This window comes from Ipomoea triloba, chromosome 7 (genome assembly GCF_003576645.1).
Source record: "Ipomoea triloba cultivar NCNSP0323 chromosome 7, ASM357664v1".
NCBI lineage: Eukaryota > Viridiplantae > Streptophyta > Magnoliopsida > Solanales > Convolvulaceae > Ipomoea > Ipomoea triloba.
The window spans coordinates 21,333,018-21,358,548 of NC_044922.1; the positions used below are offsets into that span (position 1 = coordinate 21,333,018).

Sequence of the window (25,531 nt, forward strand, 5' to 3'; positions counted from 1 at the left end):
TACAACATTTTGCAAAGTAGTTTCCCCCTAAAAAAAATACACCTTGCAAATAATTTCACACGGGAAATTTGATCTGATACTGAAGTCTGAATTGTCTTCAAAAGTTTTTATGTGAAGACAATTGAATAGAATTATTTTTCCAGATTGATCTTCTTCTTCACAAAAAGATGTTGGACTCCAATCTGTTTGCACAAAAGTGTTAAAAGCCTCTTGAATCTTCCTTGACTTAGATCTTGTTACCGGGCCACTCGAGACTTTTAATGGATCATTTATTTGTTGCATTCCGGTCTCATCAGTTTAGTCAATTCAGCCACTTGTCTTGTCAACTCAGACTGTGTGCTAATTTCATGCACAGCAGCTCTTCGACCTCTCACTGCTTTTTGTCTAGAATTACTAGCTAGACTCTCAAAGATAGCTTGTAACTCATCACTATTTTTATCACCTGTGTATCCACCTGCAGCAATATCTACAAGAGACTGACAATTAGGAGTTAAACCATCATAAAAGAATTGTGTTAACAATAACAAAGGAAATTGATGGTGTGGACATTGGTTCAAAAGCAAATTGAAACGATCCCATGCTTCATGAAATAATTCCCCTTCTCTTTGAGTAAAAATGCATATCCTACTCCTATAGTCCATTGTCTTTTGAGATGAGTAATATTTAAACATGAAAGCATTGTAAACATCATCCCAAGTTCTTAAAGAACCCTCTGGTAAATTTAACAACCACTGCCTAGCATCACCCCTCATGCAATATGGGAAACATTTCATTCTAAGCTCTTCTTCGGATAAATTATGCAAAGGTAAAGTTTGTACCGTACTATAGAGCTCTCGCATGAAACCCAAAGCATCCTCACTTCCAAACCGTTAAAGGTAGGAGCAAATTCATATGGAAAACTCTTGAGTTCATAAATTCCTAGCTGCATCGGATAATTGAATGTGCAAGAAGGTTTAACAGCTATTACCGGTCTTTGGATGTCTCGAAGACGTGGTTGAGCTACTTGATTTTGAGGAGGTTGAACTATTGGTGGTATGCGTTCATCCTGTTGACCCACTCTATTATTTTCATCCATTTCAAGCCGCCTTCGTACCATGTTTTTCCTACAAGTACGCTCAATTTCAAGATCAATAGGAAATAATTCAGCGTTTTTATGCCTTATTGATCGCCTCAAGATCATAAACAAATAATAATAACAAAATAAAGAAATAAATAAATAAAAATAAAAATAAAATGATATTGAACCTAGCTACAAAAATAAAATAACAGAAAAACTTAAGGAAACAGTTAAATAAGTGTCCCCGGCAACGGCGCCAAAAACTTGATTGATATTTTCTGCAAGCGCACAGAGTCAATCACAGTATAAATTCCTGGAGTATTCCAGGGTCGATCCCACGAAGAACACACTTAACTGCTATTCTCAATAACTAATCTTGTAGATAGGAAAAAAACATAAATAAAAGAAATTCATGTATTAAGATAAATATTTGTGAATTTAGAGCAAAGGAAATTTCCAATTGATAAAAGACTAAGGATTTGGGTTCACCTATTAGATAATTAACTAACCATCTTAAGTATTGATTCGTGCGATTATAGTGATGATTGCTCCATATATATCCTAATACTCCGTCGAGCTACTAGATTGTATCCAATTAACTGTGATCATCCGTCGATATCCCACCAACATTAATCGAACCCATTAAGCCACAATCAAAGCTCACCACAAATACCTAAAGCTATGTCCAGTTTAGGTCAAGTGTGTTTATCTTACGAGGTCCAGGTTCATAATTCACCTGTCAGTTCTTCTTATAAACCCTAAAAAAATGGAAATATGCAATGGCCAATTGCACAAACCACAACTAAAATACATAAGATAAATATAACCAAGTTCAATTATTTAACTGAAACGTAGAAGAATCAACACACGAAGAATAGTCAATTAATCTAATCTAAGGCTAGTCCAAATCCCTAATTAAAGTTTTAGCCAATAATCATAATTAAATACATAATCTGTTCAAGGAATTTAGCATATCAAAAGCAAATATTAATCTGAAAATTTAATCTAACAAATAGCAAGAGTAAAAGTAGAGATAGAAGAAAGAAATTCAAGCCTAAAGGAACGAGAGCCGCGTCCTAAGCTCGGAAATCTCCTGCGGTGAGGTCTCGAATCTCTTATCCTCTTCGTTGGAATTTCCTCGCCGATGATCCTACGTCCGTACCAAGCTGCTGCTCCTCCTTCCGTCATTTCTCTTCGTCCTCTCTATTTCCGCCAGAGCCGAAAATGTATACACCTCAAATAAGATGTGCTTTTTGCTTCGTCATTTTTTTGTTTATGCAAACCCCCAAATTAATTCCCTTTTCCTTCCTCTAGTTAGTTGTAGTGATGCCCTCAAAGTTAATTAATTCCCCTTTCTTTTTTCCTTAGTCTGTTGCGCAGAAACCCTCCAAGAAAGCAAGAAAATAAAATAAAATAAAATAGAGTTAAAAGGAAAGATAATTATAATCTAATGACATAACTTAATTAAACCTAATTATCAAAACACTTATATTTAAACTAAATGCATAAAGCTTCCAAATAATATTTAATACTATAGTTATAATAAAACTCCTATTTATATTAATAAAAATGCAACATTAGCCTAATATTTATTAAAACCAATATAAAGTAGTAACTTATAAATAAATATAATATTTATAATAAGATCAACACTAAAACTTAATTTATTAATGCAAAACACTTACTAAAATTACTCTAAAAATGTCTAGAAATTAAGCTTATCATCTATCCCTTTTGCTTTTATCCTTAAACCATGATTATATTGTACTAACTTGGAATTGCCAGGGTGCGGCGTCCAGCTCATTTCTCTGCACCCTGAAAAATCTTATCAGTTTTTACAAACCTAATATTCTTTGTCTTCTCGAGCCCAAAGTTTCTAGCTAGCATGCTGATAGACTCTGTTCCAAAATCAGTTTCGACGAGTGGCTTAGAATTGAAGCCCTCGGCTTTTCTGGTGGAATATGGTTATTTTGGAACGAGGTCACTCCAGTTGAAGTGATTTTAACTAACCCATAGTTTGCTCTACTTAAGGTTGCAGGTCAAATTACTCCCAGATGGCTCCTCTCAGTTGTTTACGGAAGTCCGGACCCTAGGCTCCGGAATGAATTATTCAAAACACTCTCACAAGAAGGACTGGATCTTAGCGGATCGTGGATCACTATAGGTGATTTTAATAATATCACCAATGCGAAGGAAACATCTAATCCTAATGCTTTTTCATACTCTCGTTGCGTAGGTATCAATAATTGGATCTCTCAAGAAAGGCTCTTGGGCCTTGGCTTCTCTGGAGCTGAATTTACGTGGGTGAGAGGTGCAGAGGTTGATACATACAAGGCAGCCATGCTTGAGAAGGCTCTTTGAAATGTTGAATGGACACTTCTATTTTCAAATGCGACCGTTACCCACCTTCCAAGAACGAACTCAGATCATACACCATTGATTCTCCAGACTAGTGCGGAGACACTGGTGGCCAGTGGAAAGCACTTCAAATTTAACGCAGCGTGGCCAACACACCCAAAGTTTCAATAGTTTGTTCGTCAAAATTGGGATCAGAACCGTGGGCTTGTCACCAACATACAACACCTTGCGCGAAATCTCGACTCTTGGAATTGGGAAACCTTTGGAAATATTTTCCAGAGAAAGCGATGGGTCCTAGCAAGAATTGGTGGTGTTCAGCAATCCCTGAGCCAGCGATATAGACCAGACCTCATCAAACTTGTGAAGAAACTAAGGAAGGAGCTAGACGCAATCTTACTCCAGGAGGAACTGCTATGTTACTAGCGCTCGAGGGAAAACTGGATAACGTCTGGAGACCGCAACACGAAATTTTATCACATCGCCACCACCATTAAAAGATCGAGCAGCATTGTTAGAAGACTAAAAGATGGCCAAGATAACTAGGTAGAGGGAGATGAAGCAATGCTCAAGCTTATTCAGGAATACTACCAGAAGTTGTTTACAAGTGAGAATGTAGAGTGCAAGCAGTCCCAATGTTCTAAGAGCTTCCCAAGCATCGATCCTGTCCAATGGCAAGCTGTTAACAGACCGTTCTTGCAGTTGGAAATTAAAAAAGCTTTGTTTGATATGGTTCCTTTCAAAGCACCCGGCCCAAATGGTTTCCATGCTGGCTTTTACCAACAAACATGGGAGACGGTTAAAGATAGCATTACTAAGGCAGCTTTGGAATTCTTTGATACAGGTGTGCTGCAACCAGGGGTAAATGACACCATTCTTACCCTAATTTCAAAAGTCCCCAACCCAATCTCAGTCACACAGTTGAGGCCGATTGGGCTCTGTAACATCGTGTACAAAATCATTACAAAAACCTTAACGACAAGGATTAAATCAATCATGAGGGACCTAATCGGACCACACCAATCAAGCTTTGTTCCAGGGAGGCAAATCCCAGACAACATCCTTACTCCAAGAAACTCTGAATTCTCTCAACAGGAAGACAAGAGGAAAAAGATGGATGATTGTGAAAATAGATTTAGAGAAGGCATATGATAGACTCGAATGGGACTTCATTCAATCCACATTACAAGAGGCGGGTTTCAACCAAGATTAGATTAGGAATATACTAGCTTATATCTCAACATCTAAACTAGCGGTTAACATGAATGGTAGGATTTCAGATTGGTTCAGGCCGAGTAGGGGTATAAGACAAGGTGACCCAATGTCGCCTCTCATATTCTTCTTGTGTATGGAAAGATTAAGTCATATGATTGAAGAACGGATCTCAGGTTGCAATTGGAAGGGAATTAAGGCCGGAAGTGACACATTTATTTTTTGCGGACGACATGCATCTGTTCGGTGAGGCGACCTTACAACAGGCAGCTGTTATGAAGGAATGCCTCGAACAATTCAGCAGATATTCAGGTCAGAAGGTCAATCCTCACAAATCCTCCATTTTGTTTTCTAAAAACACCCAGCAAATCATGCAACAAGAAATCTCGAATTCCCTTGGCATGCCAAGGACTCACAACCTAGGACGATATCTTGGAGTTCCTTCCATAAGCGGTAGATTAAAGAACGAGAATTTTGATGGTCTAATTTCGAGGATCCAAAGCAGGCTTGGCAGATGGAAAATGAAGACTCTTTCTCTTGCTGGCAGGCACATACTTGTGAAGTCTATGTTATCCACTATCCCCTTCTATACTATGCAAACTACGTCCCTATCAAGTGGGGTAATTCAGAGAATTGAAAAAATTATTCGGGACTTCCTATGGGGTTCGTCCACTAATGAGATAATGTGCTATCTGGTAGCCGGTGACTTAATTACCAAAACCAAGCAGGAAGGCGGCCTTGGTCTTCATAAACTCGAGGCAATGAATAAAGCTTTCTGTGAGAAACTGGGATGGAGAATTCTGAGAGAGGAGGACTGCCTCTAGATAAAGATCATGAAGGCTAAGTATATGGACCAATGTGGCGACCTTGCTACTTGGAGGAAAAAACCCAAAATGTCTAACGCATGGAAGGGTATAGTAGAATCGCTCCCAATCCTTACAGTTGGAACTAGAATGATGGTTAGAAATGGGAGGAAGACCAAATTTTGACTTGATGCATGGCTCGGACATCGCCCTCTTCCGGAATTATATGCATCACTTGTAGATTATTGGATCCCATCCTTAGGTTGGGACAAGAGCAGGTTAACTAACTTGCTATCATCTGAAATACTAATACCCTGGAAACTGTCATCCTCTGCGAAGAAGATAGCCTGGATGACTATATTGGCTGGAGAGATGGTACCAGTGGCACATTCTCAGTCAAATCGGCTTACAAATTGGCAACCAATCCCGCGAGCCCGGAGGTATCCCCGTGTTGGAGCAAAATCTGGAAACAAAAGATTCCAAGTCGCATACAGACTTTTCTGTGGCTGGCAAAGCACAACAAGCTTATGACCAATGAGAATAGAGTAAGGCGTAGGCTTATTGAGGATAGCAGTTATGATACATGTAGCTGTAACTTGGAATCGGGGGAGCACATCTTACGTAACTGCCCTGAAGCTATCACGGTTTGGGAAATGATTTTACCCAAGATGCTCACTGACACAGCCAACCTACCATTCTAGGAATGGCTCGATAAAGGCATAGGCGATTTTGGGAATGACAGCCGCAAACACTACAAAAGCATCCTCTTCGCAATCAGAACCTAGTGGTTGTGGAAATGGAGAAACGACAGAGTGTTTAACCAGAAGGCAGATAGTCCCGAGTTCAAAGGGTACTGGATTCAAACAAAAGCAGCGGAGATCAACACTGCCTTTGAAAGATCAGTTGGTCCCCAAGTGAAGGAGAGAACAAGAGATTGGATCCTCTATCGGTGGAATATACCTCCGCCAGGTTGGACCAAAGTCAATATTGATGCCAGCTATAATCCCCAAACGAAGAGGGCAACCTGTGGTGGTTTGGCTAGGGACGATCGAGGTAACTGGATTAAAGGGTTTACCTATGCGTTGGGTGACTGCTCTATAGAGGCTGCAGAAGCTTGGGATATTTGAAGGGCATCCAATTTGCAAAGAGCCTAAGTACTACTAAACTCTGTATTGAGACCGATGCGAAACTAATTGTTCAAGCCTTTAACAAGGAAATTAGTCTCACAAGTCAGATTGAGAATATTCTGCAAGCCTGCAGGAGGAAACTGGAAGTTGTAAACGAATGGCATTTGAAGTCTATAGTTCGCGAGGAAAACCAAGCTGCAGATTTCTTTGCCAGATCTACTCGAAGTCACAGGGGTATTGTCCTGGTCTACCAGCCCACAAATGAACTGATAGAGATCCTGGCAAAAGACAAAGATGGCACTCCGGTTTGGAGGCAGGTTGATAACGTGAACTAGTGTTTGGGTATTCCCCTTCCTATAAATCCAAAAAAAAAAAAAAATAGTAAGAAATAGCCAATATTCTTACTGTTCAACCTTGTAAAATTTTTTATCTATAAAATTAAAAATAAAAATTAAAATTGCAGATAACAGTTTTCATCAACTATAAGGGAGTGTTTGGTTAGATGGAAAATATTTTTCTAAAATGGGAGATAAAGGTTGTTTAGTTGGATGGAAAACATTTTCCATTGGAAATGAATTCCTCAAAAAAGTTGAGGAAAATGAATTCCTAGCAAAGAGTTGGGATTTTGTTTTTCACAAGACTTTGGGAAAAAAATAACATGCTTGAACTATTTTATCCTTATAAAATTTTCTTTTTTTTTTGAGTACTACTGACTCGGTTACAGTGTAATATCTGTTCATAAACTACTTTCTCAACCTACTGAAGCACAAAGAGTTAGCATTGCTTCCACTGAGGCTCGAACCTACCCCTCCAACATGGGGTGCAACCAAATGCAACTACCGGATGCCACTAGACCACAAGGTCATTGGCACCTATTTATTCATTCATCTCTTTAGGGGTATATTGATCTTTATATTCATAATTCCTTACCATTCCAAACACAATTAAGCAATGGAATTTATCCCAGTAATTTATTTTCCTCCACTAAACAATAAAATTTATTTTCCTGATAATTTGTTTTCCATGTAATTTGAATTCCGTTTCTTTCAAATATTTTCCAGCGAACCAAACGGGTTCTAATAATGAGTTTGGGAGGCCCAATCTCATAAATCCATTGTCTACGAATGATAATACATGTAGCGGGCCCACTCATAAAATCACGACGATGCCAGCGGGTTCAATTCCAATTTCAATTCCAATGCTGCTTTTGAATTTCAGTGAATAATTGGCGTCATAATATTGGTATCATCGCAGTCTAAGCTCGACTTTGATTCATGCGCAGCTGTTTGCATCAAATCATCCAAGCTCGCTAAGATTTTCAGGTAAATTGCAGTGTTCTAGTATGAGTTTATGTGATTATATCGCTTTGAAAAAGGTTCAGTCGTTTTTGAGCCGATTTCGTCGACTTCGGTTGCATGCGCTTCGATGAATATTTTATAGGGCTTGGTTTAGGTTGTTTCTCTCTATAGTCAAAGTTTCTGAGGTCATTTCAATGTGTTTTGAGGCTAATGGGGGCTGTGGTTAAGGCATCGACCATATGTTTGATGAAATGCCAGTTCCTATTTGCAAATATCTTTCTCCTGCTACTATATACGTATATTGAATTTTCCTTTTATTGCCGTGTTCTCTTTAATCCAAAGTTCTTATGTTTTCCTAGTGTATGATTCCTATTGTGTTTGCAATTTATTGTTTGGATCATAATTCATATGGTTGATTCCAGCATGCTAAATGTAGCAGAAGAGGGCGCTATGCCCTTCTACATGCAACATATTGTTTAGACTTGCAAGCTGCTAGCTTCTGTGTATCTGATCATTGAATTGATGAATACAAATTAAACTAGACTTGGAAAGTTTAGAATGATAACTGGCTTATTTTATGTCAATTACCTGTCAGTAAAAGTAATGTTACTTAATGGTTTTCATTAGGATTTTGGAGTTGGATAGTACTACCTAAATAACATAGGGAGGAAACTGTTGTCACTGTGGTTCTGAACAGCCAACAAAAAGCCTAACTAATAATTGCTTCAACCTCCATATCATATAAAAGTACTTTCAGCAGTATTCATCTTCTATTAATATTTATTTTGTTTTAGTGCTGTATTTAGTGAAATTTAACTCTATAGATCAATTTTATTATAAGTTTGGATGAATGGATGACAATCTGAATTGAGCAGATTATGTAGGAAGATATTGCAGCTGAGTGGTGGGAGGAGGAAGTTGAGTGGGGATTTAGAGGGAGTCGGAGCCCAGAGGGCCTAATTATTGAGGTGGTGATCATGAGAGTGAGAGAGGCAGGCAGACTGTTGAATTTGGTTTAGATGGGCTAATCATCGTAATGGTGCAGTAAAACACTCTAGACTTTATTGGGTCTCTGTAGGTGTAACTAGACTGGAGCATTAGTTTTAGTTGCAGGAAGTTATGTGCACTAGTAATACTTCTTCTTAGGGCACTACTCTACGATGAGGAGTTAATCACATAAGGATGCTTGGTAAGGCCTGATATGTCATCTAGTAGACAAGTTTTTGCTGGGTTAGCCAATGCTCAGATGACGATTTTACATATTAGAATTAACAGGGGTGTGCATTCGGTTAACCAAACTGTTTTAACCAAAATTTTTAATGCTCTAACCGTTAACTGAACCGAACTTTGTATTACCGATTAACTGAATCGAAGTTTTTTTAGCTAAACTTTTAAATCCTTAAAATAATACCTATAATAATAAATCCAATTACTTCAATACCTATAATAATAAATCGATAACTTCACTACAAAATCCAAAGTCCAAACATCCATAGTCCTTAGGGATTTCATTTTAGTTTTAGGGATTTTACAATATATATATATATTAAAAATTTCGGTTAACCGATAGTTTCGAACCAAATTAATCATTAACTGAGATTTTACAAAATCTCTAACTATTAACCGAACCGAAGTATTTCGGTTAAAAAACGGTTAACTGAAATTCTTCGGTTCGGTCAGTTAATTGAACTTTCACCGAAATTTGCACACCCCTATTTAACACCATAGAGTAGTACTGTATAACAATAAGAGGTTTCTTTTCTTAAAAGTTTTTTCTTATAATTTTTTTTTTCTTGAAACATTTTCCTTTTCTTTTGTGATTCTCTTTGCAGTTTGCTCATTTGCTTGGCATAAAATAGTGTTGCATCAAGTATGGCCAAGCACCACCCTGATCTAATTATGTGCCGTAAGCAGCCGGGAATAGCCATTGGACGTCTTTGTGAGAAATGTGATGGCAAGTGTGTAATTTGTGATTCCTATGTGCGGCCTTGCACTCTTGTGCGAGTTTGCGATGAATGTAACTATGGATCTTTTCAAGGTCGCTGTGTCATTTGTGGGGGCCTTGGGATTTCTGATGCCTACTACTGCAAAGAGTGTACACAGCAGGAAAAAGATCGTGATGGCTGCCCCAAAATTGTCAATCTTGGGAGTGCCAAGACAGATCTTTTCTATGAGCGTAAAAAATACGGTTTCAAGAAAAGATGATCGGTGGATGTAATGGTGGCAAAGGCACTTTTGAAAATTTGTTGTGCTCCATCTGTTTTCCGGTGTTTAGCCTAAATTGTATTTTGCTAAGATCCAAAAGAGATAACGATGTGTTTCCCTAACTCTGATGTTACTCGAGCCTTTGTTTCCATTGCTTATTCAAAACTGTATGTTACAGTTAAGATCCAAAAGAGACGACGGGATGTTTCTAGTTGTTTTTGCAGCTGAGAATGTACTTTTTGCAGTATCAAACTGATCCCTTTAATGATCCTCTCAACAAAATTCTGAAACAGAAATTTAAAAATAAATAGAGTTTTTGTTTACATAACCGATGTTTCTTGCAAATTGTACACAAAGCAAAGCACTCAGATATATATATTATTGTCACGCATTGGAAGAGCCTTTTGGAATTTACAGTGGAAAGAATACACACCTCTCTATGAAAGCACAACAAGCAAACAGATGAAGATCAACAAACAACACACTTAAACAAACGTGAAGCGCATCAGAAGCCTGACTGAATTGTAGTTCTCTCCTTTGCGGTCACACAGGCGAACTGCACGAATGCCTGGTCTCAATTCTGATACAGGAAGGCATGTTTGGCCAGCAAAATCGTCCTTCTCGGACATGTCATATTCGTGTACTTCAATTCGTAGTAAAGCCAGCTCTGGTACAGTCAACGGGAATGTAAACTCTTCTTCCCAAACAGGCGTCCAATTATCCTCCTTTGTCTTTGTTTTCATCATTTTTTCATCAGCCGGCACACCAGCAATCCCAACCTGTCAAAAACACTTTGAGTGTCATTTTATTTCTCACCATTACAGAGTGGACTTATCACACATTTACACAGTTGGTATAGCTATACATAAAAAAACAAAAAAAACAAAAAACAAAAAAAAACAAAAAACAAAAAAAAAACATTTATTCTGGCATTGAAACACAAATTTCTTGTCTAGTCTCGATGAATAAATGAATATTTTATATGATTTCTAATGTCCTTAAAAAATTGGGAAACACTGAAACGCAGCATTGAAAAGAAAAGAGCATGTTATTTAAGACAGTGTCAAAGCAAAGTAATTGGCCAAAAGTTAAACAACCAGCGTACCCTTGCGTAGAAGTCTGGTGGGGAGTACAAATCAAAGTGAGTTTGTTTGAAGTCCAAGTGCCATCCATCTCCCATATATACTTTTACCTTCAAAGTAAAATACGAGTGTAATTGATTATGAAAAAAAAAAAAACCAAAAAAAAAAAAAAAAAAAAAAAAAAAAAAACTGAACAGCAGTTTCTCTCATGGTTTGCTTACTTTTAAGGTTTTCTTCACTGGCAGTGTGGCACGAGGATCAAAAACCTCCTTCACTAGGAAATCAGGCTTTTTGACATAACCACAGCCTCCATTTGATCTGAACATCCCTTGCATCAACCAAAGTGACCGACCATATCCCTGCCGTTGCACAAGTAATACATCATGCTTTGAAGAATAACACTAGTTTAATGGAAAAAGAATAAACTTTCAGGAAGCTGGACTCCAGAACTCAAAATTTGTTGAATTACAAGCACCAAAGTCAATGTCTCATATACAGTATATGTCTTTAAAGGAATGTTATTAGAAGTTGAGCATTAATGATGTACTAGACCAGCCAAATATATCTGGGAGGTGGACAAATACACTTGCTTACATAGCTGCTACTGGAATATAATGATTCAAATCCAAAGTTCATTAAAATTTAGGTATCTTCAAATGTATTTAAAAGAGCTATTGTGCAGTAAATATTTTCCAATTAACTATCAATCTATCACACTCTAGAAAACAACTTCTCTATGAATAAATATAGTACAAGCCAATCTTTGTTCATGTACTAATGATAATGCAGAGTAATATTTAAGGGCTACAAAGAGCACATAATAATTAAAGAATTGGCAGGGTAAGGCATCAATCTAAATCAAATAAGGTACCTGCATATTAAATGCAACCATCTGAGCACCATGCATCCAACCAATTAGTGGCTTATAATTGGAGGAGTTAAACCTAGTACCTTTAGGATACACCCTAAGAATATTTCTTTGTGTAAACCTGACAAGAGATGAGGAGCCATTAGAGCAAAAGCCATTAGAGCAAAAGCCATTAGAGCAAAAGCCAAAAAAGAAATGATAATTTATGAGGAAGAAAAATTTTCCTAGCTTCATGCCTTCATGAATTGAATACATTGAAATATACCTGACAACATCTGTTCCATGAACTTCAGCAGCCTTTTCAAGAGCTTGCTCACTTAGACTGAGGCGTCTCACTTTATCAGGCTCAATTTTCAGTGCCTCCTTCATCCCTCCTTTGGGCTTGCCTGCATGTATAGCAATCAAGCGTTTATATGCATTTGCTTTCTGATCAAAGTCGTCATCATCCTCATAATCTTCGCTTTCCTGGTTGTGCTTGCTTGGATCACATTCACTCTGCTAAGAAGGTTATCAAAACATCAACATGCAACCAACTTAAGGCTCTAGGTGGATAGAAACTGAGACAAAAGGTTCACCTTGTCATCATCTTGGTCAGCTGTTAGCGTTGAAGGCTCAGCACCCCAAGTATCATCATCAGAATCCTTTCTCCTAAGTGAACTACTTTGTTTTTCGTTGATAGTCTTAGCTTCAAGGTATTCCTTTGGGGGTTTCGTTGAAATAACAATGCGATGTTTAAGTTCTTCTGGTGAAGGGAACTCCTTTAAGCATTCTGATTCAGGAACAAAAAGCATATCTCCAAATGTGTTTGTAAGCATCTACAGACCACAAATAGACATTAGGAAGGTATGCTAAGAGTATTTCAAGTGTTTGTACTTCATTAACATTTTCTTTACAAATTTGCTATTTTGTAGTCATACTGAATTCTAGAAATACATATTCCTTCACCTTATTGGTGATGAAACAAAAAATTCTACAGATCTATCAAACAGAAATAATAAGGACATTTGTGATAGTAACTAGAAACTCACCTGAGCTACTTTAGCTTGAAGATCAGGAGTTAGGTGATCTTCCAGTGTTATTACAACTGGGTAGGGAGAGGCAACAAAAGCATTCTCCTTTATTGACTTCAGACATTTTATGAGTTCCACAGGAGTTGTCACTGTCCTGCATTTAGAAATATGCTTAAATGATATGGAGCATATGGAAATAATATAAAGAAAAGGAAAAATAATGTGTCATATAGCCAAGCATCAAACATGTCATTCAAATCAGAATATAAAATTTCTATATATTTGTGGCCTCTATTACCCAAGTAATCCACCATCTTGAGCCATTTGCATTTTAACCTCCCATTATTTACAATACAATGGCACTAAATCTCTTGCTTTCATAAATTATTCATGTTCTTTGCTTAGATGATAAGCAAAGTGTTGTACAATCCATTGTTTTCAGAAATAAGTGGAAGAGAGAACCAAAGGTTACTCATCAAAGAAAGTTTTGAACCCCCATACCCATACCTAAAATTTTCCACTTTGCAAATTTCCATTTAAAAATAAATAAATAAAAAAATCTACTGTCTTAATTTCCTTTAGAAATACATTAACCAAGCCTTTCAGATGAGAAAAACAAATGAAATTTGAATTTGGAGTGAACTAAGATAACATCAAGCACTGAACAAATAATATCATATTAAACTCAACATAATCAAGAAGGAAATTATCAACCTTCCATGAAGAACAAGCACATCATCCTTTGCTGAGTTTGGCCATATATCAAGTTCTATAACCCTTACACCTCTTTTCAGTGCCTTAATTATTGGAACATCACTGCAATCACTTGTCAGTTGATTTCCAGTCAAGTAAGAGTTATGCCCAGTGAATATATAATAATGGGATACGGGAGCTGTCATATCATGATGAACCTGAAATGATAGCACAAGGCAAAAGTTACTATTAAAAAACAGAAGAATGGCAGTAGAAAAACAGGCCCGAATTGTTTTACTCCCTATGAAATTTCTTGGTCAGCATTAGATTCAAGTTTGGTAACAGAAATCGCTTTAGTTTTTACTCCGTACATTAATTAGGTACATCAGGAATTGGAGAAATCCCAAAGAGACAAAATCTGAAAATGAAAGCACAAAAACTTGGGGTAATTTAAAGAGACGAACTGAGATTTAGATATTCTCCAAATCAGGAACTCTAATCCTCTCTCATTGTCAATTCCTGTTGGAGGAATTATTGATTTACTTAATTCAAGAGTCAATACTTGGAAAATTGTAAATTCCGGAAAGAAAAAGCGTAAAATTATCAGGAGATTTAGAGAGAGATCCAATCTTTGCGCACTCCAAATTCTACAACCAGTCAACGCAAGAGAGTACCTTTGAAATGATTGAGGGATTGAGGTCGGCGTTGAAGAGGAAATGGTGGAAATCGTCGAGAGCGAGATTGCGACGAGTTAACTTGGAAATGGGGTGGCGTTTGTGGAGGATCTGTTGCACGATGGCTTCCGCCTCGGCTAGGGTGGCCTCCTTTTGTCCCTGCTCCTCCGTCAGGAACCGCAGCAGCTGCTCCGAGCTCATCTGGCTCCCTTCCTCCGCATACTTCTTGAACGCCTCCTTCACGTCCGCCGCCGGCTGCGCCTCCGTCACCTTAAACTTCCTCGTGAAACACATACAAACTCTGTAACTCCCCATTCCCAAATCCAAATCCAATCCCTCCCTCGATCCCTCAGCAAACGAAGAGAGAAGATGAATTGTGAAACACTTGACAAGTTCACAGTTCACGCCCGGATTTCAAATTCCCGACGCTGTTTCATACCACAACTGCCGCTATAAAGAATGAATGCATATATACACACAATATACGTTAGTGTGAGACTGTGTGTGTATTTTCCGTGTCTGATCTCTCAAGGAAGAGGAAAAGTATGGTGCCATATGCCCATATCCTGTTCGATTAAAAACCGGTTTATAATTTAATGTTTTTACATTTAAATAATTGTACTCCGTATTAAATAAAAACGTGAAAATTTTGAAATTATGAAAATAATAAAATTAATTTTCCTATCATTTAATAAGCAGCCTTTTAGTCCCACGATTATAGTGACTTTTGCAGAATTGGTCCACGACTTTCAAACTTTACAATTTTGGTCCATGACTATTACTTTTGTTGCAAAAATGGTCCTTCCGGCAGCTTTTCAGTCCACGACTATTACTTTGCAGGATTTTATTTTCCGGCGAGTATTGGACTGAAAAGCTGCTGGAAGGACCATTTTTGCAACAAAAGTAATAGTCGTTGACCAAAATTGCAAAGTTTGAAAGTCGTTGACCAAGCCTGCAAAAGTCACTATAGTCGTGGGACTAAAAGTGCTAAAAATTCCATAAGAAATAGGACTTCATTTTTTTACTTTTAAAAAAGAACAAACTCTCGCATGGTTATATATTTTTTTTTTAAATGCTACTGACTCTATTACATACCAAGTCTCGATTTCATGACCTCTCATATAGGAGAGCAACTACACGCCATCTGAGCACAAGGTGCTTGGCGATTACATTTAATTTTATTCTTTTAATTTTATCACATTACAATCTTTAACTTTCATTACTTGCCATATTTAATTTTTCTTATAAAAATTTGTTATTCCACCATTTAATAAATATGACCAACATTTCATCATTTAATCGAAAGAGTTTACATGAAATGTTGAGGCAATAGACTTGAAAAATAAAATGATTTGTTTTCCACTTTTATGAAACTGTGAAATGACAAAAATTTTAAATAGGACTAAATCTAGTATACAAGTGAAAGTCAATAATATAATATAAAAAATTATAAAAATAATTAAATGTGTCAATATTACACTAGCTAAAAAAATAAAAATTTTGTTTAAAAAATTTGTAGAAATTAAAGTAATAAAAACCTCTCAATTATTTTGACTGATTTTTTACTTTTTGTTATATTCTATGGGACAACGATGATTATCTGGCACTTTGCCTTTTTTTATCCAGTTGGATCTTAGCGCACTAGTATACCATTACCTGTAATTTAATACGTAGTGCATAATTAATTAAAGATTTAACACTGAAATTTCAACAATCATTGGTCCATATGTACATTCAATATAAAAATAATGTCACTCAATATAAAAATAATGTACATTATATTCAGGAGATGTACATTATTTGTGTACTGAATATACATTATTTTTATAGTATAAAAATAATGTACATTTTATACATTAAAAATGTACATTTTATTATGGTCCACACAGCTGTGTGGACCATTGTCCACACAATAATTTGCCAAATTTCAAATCGTAGTCTTATCACAATTGTGACTCTCATATATTCATATGAGATCGTCTCATAGATATTTATTAAACGAATCGTGTCAAAATTGAAATATAATATTTATAATGAAAAATGTAATACTAATTTGTAATAAAATGTTTGTTACTTATAAGGAAAAAATGTAATGATTTTGAAGAAAAATGTAATACTTTTAGGGTCCATTTGAAAACACGGAAAATAACTTTCGGAAGTTATTTTTTGAATTTTTCAGTGTTTTGGTACTCAAGGAAAATGAAGTCAAAGAAAAGTATTCATTTTGGTCAGCGGGAAAAAAAAAAAAGGCGCAAATTATATTGTGGACCACGCATCAAAACGACATCGTTTTGATTAATGAAAACAGACGGATGAAACGGCTTCCGTTCCGCGCCATTCACTTTCAGTTCATATACAGTACAATTACATTTCAACACAACTTCAGTATCAGTTTATATATACTGCAGTTACATTTCAACACAACTACAGTTACATTTCGATATAACTATAGTTTCATTCGATAATATAAAAACACAAATGTGAAACTGTTATTCAGTATCAGTTCATATACACTCCAGTTACATTTCAACAAAACTACAGTTACATTTCGATATAACTACAACTTCATTCGATAATATAAAATCACAAATGCGAAACTGTTATTCAGTATCAATTCATATACACTGCAGTTATATTTCAACACAACTACAGTTACATTTCAATGTAACTACAGTTTCATTCGATAATATAAAAACAAATGTAAGGCAGTATCTTTTGAGATAAACTGTAATATCAGTTACGGAACTCCGTCTCCCACTTACCGAAATAACGTCGTTTTGTGACCATGGTCCACCGCAAATTATATCGTGGATCGCGCATCAAGACGACGTCGTTTTGATTAATGAAAAAACAGACGGATGAATTCGCGCTACTCACTTTCAGTTCATATACACTGCAGTTACATTTCAACACAACTTCAGTTACATTTCAACACAACTACAGTTACATTTTGATATAACTACAGTTTCATTCGATAATATAAAAACACAAATGTGAAACTGTTATTCAGTATCAGTTCATATACACTGCAGTTACATTTCAACACAACTTCAGTTACATTTCAACACAACTACAGTTACATTTCGATATAACTATAGTTTCATTCGATAATATAAAAACACAAATGTGAAACTGTTATTCAGTATCAGTTCATATACACTGCAGTTACATTTCAACACAACTTCAGTTACATTTCAACACAACTACAGTTACATTTCGATATAACTATAGTTTCATTCGATAATATAAAAACACAAATGTGAAACTGTTATTCAGTATCAGTTCATATACACTGCAGTTACATTTCAACACAACTTCAGTTACATTTCAACACAACTACAGTTACATTTCGATATAACTACAGTTTCATTCGATAATATAAAACACAAATGTGAAACTGTTATTCAGTATCAGTTCATATACACTGCAGTTACATTTCAACACAACTACAGTTACATTTTGATATAACTATAGTTTCATTCGATAATATCAAAACAAATGTAAAGCAGTATCTTTTGAGATGAACTATAGTGTCAATTAAGAGCTCCGTCCTGCACTTACTGAAACGACGTCGTTTTGGGACCACGGTCCACAATGCATTGTGGACCGCGGTCCACGATATAAGGACTGATGGTCCACGGTATAACGACTGAAAAAAAAAAGGTCCAATTTGGCAGAAAATATTTTTCTAATTTTTTAGTCGGAAGACATTTTTTTGATTTTTTATTTTCCATCTCTTTGTCGTCTCTTTTTTTTTTTCTTTTTAAGTTAGTTTACTAATGATTATTATTACCACCACACCACAACACAACCATAGCATTACCACCACCATGACACCACTATCACCACCACTACTACATGACCACTACAACCACCACTACCACACCACCACCACCACCATTACCACATCATCACCACCACACCATCCCACCACTACCACATCAACAACACCACCACCAATACCACCACCGCCATTACTACCGCACTACCACACCACCCACACCCCACACCACCACCAGCCCACCCCACCCCACCACCACCACCATTACCACATCATCACCACCACACCATCCCACCACTACCACATCAACAACACCACCACCAATACCACCACCGCCATTACTACCGCACTACCACACCACCCACACCCCACACCACCACCAGCCCACCCCACCCCACCACCACCACCATCACAACATATTATTATTATTATTATTATTATTATTATTATTATGTCCTTATAGGTTTTTTACATGTTAACCTCCATTAATAATAAATAATTGATTTTATCAAACATCTATTTACAAATCGCTAAGATAAATTCGCTGGTCAAAATCACTAACACAAACTTCTAATTAATCTCTAAGGCCTTGTGGTCAAGCGGCATAGCTGTGACTCTCCCACCTGAGAGGTCACAAATTTAATACCCGTGTCTGTATGAAAAAATACTACATTGTAACAGAGGCTCATCAATTTGCTACCCGCTGATTGCGAATTACCAAACAAACCAATATGTCAACATTTTTATTATATTGTTGTTCCAGCGTTTTTTATAGAGCTAGAAAGAAGATGACCAAAAAAGTTAATGCATATAATATTTGTTATGATAAGCATATTTGATATGAGATTCTTTTTTTTTTCATTGTTTGACTTGTGGCACATATCCCACGTGGTGAATAAAAATTAAAAGTACATTTTATTTTTAATAATATTACACTGTACTATCATATCTGTTTACATTGTTAAACTAGGCATCCAAAGCATGCAAAACAAGTAAACAACTGAACCAATAGTCATTGGACAAAACAACATATACAGGAGAAAGCGTATAATATACGAAAGGGAGAATATTGTTTTTTTTTTTTTTTTTGAAAACAAAGGGAGAATATTGTTGAAGCCCCAACCTTACAACAAACTTCTCCCTTACGACTTCTAATTAATTAACATTATTGTTCATCACATCTTGATTTTTTTTTTTTTGTTTTCTTGTATGTGAAGTATAAATTACACTAATATTTTAAAAAGTTGCTAAAAGTTTTACAGCACGTTTGGTTCACGGAATGGATTTGAAGGGAATAGGAATGCTATTCCACAAGGAATGAAAAAAGTAAGGAATAGAACCGGAATTGTATTCTATTGTTTGGTTCGCTGAAGGAATAGACTTTAGGAATTGTATTCCAACGTTTGGTTGGTTAAAGGAATAGAAATGGAATATATATTTAAAAAACATAAATACCCTTATACAAAATTTTATTATTATTATTATTATTATTATTATTATTACATAAGATTTTTATATAATATTATTCGATAGCAATTACAATATTAATAAAATGATCTATAAATTATGAAATAAAATATTCATATAAATAACAAAATTTTTTAAAGAACATTTAATAATATTTAGAAGAAGAGATTATGAAGTTTTCAAGAAGTTGGTTTGAGATGTGCGTATCTCCTTATTTCAAGGAGTTTTCCTGCAACAAATGATCAGATATTCAATAGTACGTCCTAATATTACTATAAAATGTGATGAGATTATCCTAAGAAGAATACAAGCTCTATACGCCATTCGAAGCAGCCAAAAAGATGCAAAGCCACCAAGTTCTTCAACAGAGCACAACCACGGCCCCGGTGGTGTTCTCTTCGAACATTCGAAAAAGCCAAGAACTCATGTGGGTTGTACTTGTTATCTACTATGATATCCACTTGGGGAGATCTCATGTATATTCTTACCCTCAGTAGCTGCAGGAAAGGAGGCAGAAAAAGGAAGCCAACCATGTGGGAAGAACCCCAGAACACAGAGGAATTGAAGACAAGAAAAGAAAAGCAGCGTGTGAGAGGCTAACATCGGTGACACCACAAGTGAAGCCGTCGAAAGTGAAGGGAGATATGAGCAAGTCGCTGTTGTTTGATGCATGTATTACTGCGAAAATAAATTTGATTCAAAGTGTTGTGATCTAAATATATTTTAAGTTTAATTAAGGGTAAAATAGTAAATAAGGAAATTTGTCTATTCCTGAGAACTCAGGAATAGGTTAATACCAAGGGGGGGTCTGGTAATAGCTATTACCCTTGCAAGGGCAATAGCTCATTCATAGGAACAATGTTCCTGGAAATAAAAAGCATTAACAAACAAAGGAATAAGCCTATTCCCGGGAATACTATGCCATTCCAGGCCTATTCCGCGAACCAAACATGCGGTTATTGTAATAAGTACTTGCTGACAAATCGTAGAAAGCGTGGATAGAAAGTAGGTTGAGCAAGATGGAATCTTCCTCGAGATGTTGTATCTCAAGGATGGCACGTGGGAGCGAATAATGCATGGTCAAGCACAAGTGTACAATGCTACACGAAGCTAGGTTGTAAGCTTTGGGAATAGAGCAATTGAGAAGTGACAAATTAGAGAGGAATTAGCTTAAAGCAATGCAAGAAAGCATGAAAATAGTGCAATATATTCAACAAGTAGACAAATAAGATAGGAGGAGGGGATTTGGAATTCCTTGCTTAGGTGCAATGTAGAGTTTGAGGTAGGAAGTATGTTATGCACTAATTGAGATTAAGGAAGATGTTTAACCAATGCCAATACCAAATACCGGTCTCCCTCTCCTATCAAGTTGTAGAGTCTTACCAGAGTAACTACTCTTCTTACTTGAGTCATTTTATATATCGAACATGTTGTGCCTACATCCTTTTCCAAGTTTCGCCTCTCAACGTAAGGCGGGAATTGCAAGTGGAGTAGGCTATAGTATAGTCCCAATCTCTTGGCAACTATACACACCCGGCCTAGTCCTCTTGTATGGTTGGGCCCTCACCATCTAGTTCAAGAGTCCATACAAAGTCATAGCTTGGTTTGGGAACCTTTTAAAAATTAAAGAGTAGACAAAAATAGGGAGGGTTTTGAGGAGTGCACAAAAGAAGAACAAATTACAATGGGATTGCCATTTTCTGGAGAAAATGGTAATCCCAATGTAATTTTCTCTCTCCACTAGCTACACTTTCCATTCATGCAAAATACAGTATATGCTTAACTAGTACTGTTAAAGTGGGTTGAAGTTCGTTCCGCGGTAGGGTGGGTTAGGGTCATGAAAAAATAGGCCCATGAAAATGTGAGCCTAATAGGGCTGGTTAGCCCGCGGGTTAAGTAATTAAAAGAATTTATATAAATATATAATTCCTAATCCTAAAGACCTAAATGGCTAAAGCTTAATTACCTAAACCTAATCCCCTAGAGTGTGGAGTATGGTCGACTGGTCTTGAGTCTCTCGCTCTCGCGGTCTTCTTGCAGGAAATCGAGACATCGCCACCGCCGGCAGTCGTTTAGTCCCCATCCGCCACCCACAGCCGCCGCTCTGCCAACCCCATCCGGCCATCCATGATTCTATGTTGAACACAAATCACAATTGAGCAATTGATATGAAACAATGGAATGAATTGAAATGAAAAGTTAAAGGAAATCAACTTAGCTCAATTACAATTTGCAATCCAACGACAATCAAAGCTTCAAGTATGTGGAAAGAGCTTCTCCAAAATCCAAGCAAGTTGTCAATTTGTTTAGAACCCTAGAGCTTTCTCTCTCTACAATTTTGAAGTACAAGAAAGTGCAAGTGACTAAAGTGAAGTAAAAGTGACAAAAGATCCTTCTCAACTCCGTCAAACTATTATTTATACACAATTCTTCGACGTCTATACGACTTGCATATGCATGTACGCATGCTCGTGAACTACGTACTCTGGACATCCACGAACGTTATCAGTACGTACGTACTCCTATGATGAAGCATTCGGCCTGTGCGCGTATGACCGGGGTACGAGCGTACTGAGCTCGTATCCAGGACAATCACTACTACAGAAATCAAATACAATGTCGCCGAAAAAACGTCGATTTTTAATAAAACCGACGTCAAATAATTAATGGAATTTAGAAATTTTTAGAAAAGGGATACAACGTCGGTTATATTATCTAACTGACTTCGTATCCCTTGTTATCGATTTTTTTAATATACTATACGTCGATGTCGGTTCGTTCTGAATCGACGTCGTATAGGTAACGTTTTTAAATTTAAAAAAATAAGCTATACGACGTCGGTTCTTTCTGAACCGACGTCGTATAGGATATTTAAAAAAAAAGATATGAAATGCCATATACGAAGCCGGTTAGAGTTTAATAGACGTCGTATATGGTCGTAACTTATTATAAACGAAATAAAAAAAAATATATGTTGTACAACGTTGTATTATATTTTTAAAAAATACATACGGCGTCAGTTTTTACAACCGACGTCGTATATCATTTATATACAACGTCTGTTAGATTGCCGTCGAATTTTAACCGACGTTAAAAGTGCTAAAAACCAACATTAAAAGCCTTATTTGTAATAATGAATCCTGAGTCTTCTTCACTTTGAGCTCCAAACCTAAGTCAAAATGCTCCAATTCCAACCCCAGCTTCCTAAAATACACAATTAATGCACTCACTATTAGTCATTTTACTTGACTTTATGTAACTTTAAGCAATTATAACTACTGTATAAGCACAAAAGGACATCAATAAAGCAAAATTTGACTCCAAATGACCCCAAAGAATAAAGTATCATTTGACAGTTATCAACTACACAAAATACACGTCTAATTTTACAAACAAAAAAAATGATTGGCCTAATGCTTTAGACACGCACAATATTTTTTAAAATAAAATTAGAAGTGTATTTTGTAATGATTGAATTTGACTAAAACAATTGAATCTGATCTACATATTTGAGAGATTAAAAATATTTTTTTTTAAAATTTTATTTGTGTGGGTGGAGGCATAATAAGTAGATACCTACAGTATAATGATTATTATGATACTTTTTTTGGAGACAGGTGAAATAAGGTTGAATTGGGATTTGCTGATCCAAAAAGAAAGGTTAATAATGCTTGTCTTCTCCAAGTCATTAAGTGCATTTGAAGGGAGGAACAACGTACCAAAAGGATCATATACTTTCCAACCAAATATGCACACAAGTAACACACAAATACCTCTACTGGTGATGGACAAAAAGAAAATGACTTTGGAAGATCAAATGTTGAACTGAGAAAGTAAACAGCAATTGGAGTTTGACTCCCTAGGTTGGGTTAGGCTTGGAGCTGAACTCCTTGTGCGCAGAAGTGCATAGTTGGGTCTTAACACTCTCGATTTACCTCCTACCATAGACAATTTGTAGTTGGGCTCCGATCCCTAGCTAGATTGGTTGGGGTTGAGCTTCTTAATTGTTTACAAACATATATAGTTGGGTCTCAATGTTTTCGGTATGTACATTGGGTCTCAATGTTCACGGTTTACCTCCTTATGAACTTAGAAGCGGGTTTATGGGGAAACCATAGGTCATTAAAAAAAAAAATACAATTTTTTCAAATTATAATGTCAAAATTTGAGTAAAACATCTTTGTTTGACTACCTAATTGCTGCTACTCACTAGAATTCATTTTGAAATTATGTACTACTATTGACGTATATTATTTTGACTAACCACATACATATCGTCAAAAACCACAATGTTTTTTTTTTTTTTCCTTCCATGATTAGGGAAGCCGCAATCACATGTGTGTATTGGGTAAATTTCAATCTTGTGTAATGTCCCGCAAATTACATCAAATAAGTTAACAATTTTCATTATTTGAATAATATCAAAGTATTGTGTACAGAATTTGAAAGAAATTAAAACATTAATTTTAGGTTATTTAAAATTTTCTTTTATTTTTTGGTGATGAGGAAAATTCGCAATCACTACCTGTACAAATAAATTCCGTATGTAATAATCCATAAATTACATAAGAGAGGTACATAAGTTCCACTATAAAAATTCTATGTGACGGACTCAACTGAGAGTGTGTTCGCGTGGTAAGTTATCTAAATTTGTTTATATTCAAAAGACTTTTTAGTCACGTCTCTGATCAAAACTGAAAGTAGCATATCAAATTGCAAATAGAATATGTAAATAATGTAATTATTTAAGGAATATAATTCATAACAACATTTGAATTTTTAAACCTAGAATGAAATTAGAATGAGCACGATCTTAAACTTCATTTCATTTTTTTTTACGATCAAGAGAAATCTGTAGCTACTACCTGAGAGTGTATATGGTAAATCCCGTCTTGTGACCATAGCAAGCAAAAGATCATAAAGAGTTAAACCGTGCTAGATTGCACATAGCTTATTGACAAATGCATTTTTCTCTCTTTTATGTGTATACGTGGTGGATGGAAGAAAGTTTGGGAATGACGATCCCTGGATTGTCGTTCTCTAGGGATGACAACTTGGAAAGATTAAAGAGCGTGCAATCACGAGTAATGTATTGATAAAAACATTTTAGGTGCGAAAGTATTGGTAGGTAGAAATGTTTGAAAGCATGAAAGTAAACAAGGTAATAGACAAGAAGTAGAGAAATGAGGAATTGGATAGGAACTCTTCACACTATGCATTCAAAACTAAGGTAGAATTGATAGGTGTATGATGGACTACTTTGGGAGAATTGGCAACAAGCACTAAGCCATTAAGACTCGGTGTCTTAATTCAGCAAACAAATTGACTAAGGCATTTTCACAAACGCGTGGTGTACCTCTCCTTCCGGGTCTTGCCCTCCCGGATCTAGGACGGGAAACGTAAGTAAACAAGACTACATGAGACCTCAATCTCTTGCAAGTCTCACACTCTCTCACTTCTAACTTATTGTGGCCATCAGGCATCAACAAGCTAGAATCAATTCAAAGTTTACTCACAACAAAGCTAGGTCAATCATAAACCAATATCTCATTAATTATCAAATTAAGGAACTATAATGCATAATTAAAGAAGTTCCAATCCAATTCCTAGGTGATCTAGCCCCACATGATCATTGGGGATTGAAAATCAATTGAATTGAAATCAAGATTAATTCAACAAATGAAATGGAAATTGAATTACAATTATGAAAGAAAATACCAAATCCAATCCAAATTGCTAGTTCAATCCACAATTGATGAAGAATTACTCCAAGAACTTGATCCTAGGGCTTCCTCTTGCTAGAAATTCAAGTACAATGTGACTAGAGGGTGAACAAGAACAAGAACTATCATCTACTTTTGTGTCCCCTATTAAATAACAATAAAAAGGGCTTTTAAAG

General features: G+C 36.2%; 2 protein-coding genes and 1 non-coding gene across 4 annotated transcripts; 2 read left to right on the plus strand and 1 right to left on the minus strand.

Annotated features, from left to right (window-relative positions):
• Positions 1 to 531: 531 nt before the first annotated feature.
• Positions 532 to 638, plus strand: LOC116026361. Its single transcript, XR_004099830.1, has one exon. It is a non-coding gene; the product is annotated as a small nucleolar RNA R71 (small nucleolar RNA).
• A 9,086-nt stretch (positions 639 to 9,724) lies between these two features.
• On the plus strand, positions 9,725 to 10,057 carry LOC116024321 (PHD finger-like domain-containing protein 5B). The gene has a single exon (XM_031265217.1). The coding sequence runs from the start codon at positions 9,725 to 9,727 to the stop codon at positions 10,055 to 10,057; it is 333 nt and encodes a 110-aa protein (XP_031121077.1).
• Positions 10,058 to 10,322: 265 nt separating this feature from the next.
• LOC116025231 (phosphoinositide phospholipase C 4-like) lies at positions 10,323 to 14,934 on the minus strand. 2 transcript variants are annotated; one of them, XM_031266385.1, is made up of 9 exons: positions 14,385 to 14,934; positions 13,732 to 13,928; positions 13,036 to 13,171; positions 12,583 to 12,822; positions 12,273 to 12,505; positions 12,011 to 12,128; positions 11,361 to 11,498; positions 11,163 to 11,249; positions 10,323 to 10,836 (listed from the first exon to the last, which is right to left on the minus strand). In XM_031266385.1, the coding sequence occupies exons 1-9, from the start codon at positions 14,697 to 14,699 to the stop codon at positions 10,543 to 10,545; spliced, it is 1,758 nt and encodes a 585-aa protein (XP_031122245.1). In that variant the 5' UTR covers positions 14,700 to 14,934; the 3' UTR covers positions 10,323 to 10,542. The 2 variants fall into 2 exon arrangements, with proteins under 2 accessions (XP_031122245.1, XP_031122247.1); XM_031266387.1 differs by having other exon boundaries at positions 12,273 to 12,502; positions 14,385 to 14,932.
• Between the last annotated feature and the right edge of the window lie 10,597 nt (positions 14,935 to 25,531).

Coding starts and splice junctions, on each gene's coding strand:
- LOC116024321 (XM_031265217.1), top strand. CDS start 9,725: ATGGCCAAGCACCACCCTGATCTAATTATGTGCCGTAAGCAGCCGGGA.
- LOC116025231 (XM_031266385.1), bottom strand. CDS start 14,699: ATGGGGAGTTACAGAGTTTGTATGTGTTTCACGAGGAAGTTTAAGGTG. Junction 13,172..13,731: donor GTGCTTGTTCTTCATGGAAG/GTTGATAATTTC, acceptor TTCTAAATGCAG/GACAGTGACAACTCCTGTGG. Junction 12,506..12,582: donor CTGACCAAGATGATGACAAG/GTGAACCTTTTG, acceptor TAACCTTCTTAG/CAGAGTGAATGTGATCCAAG.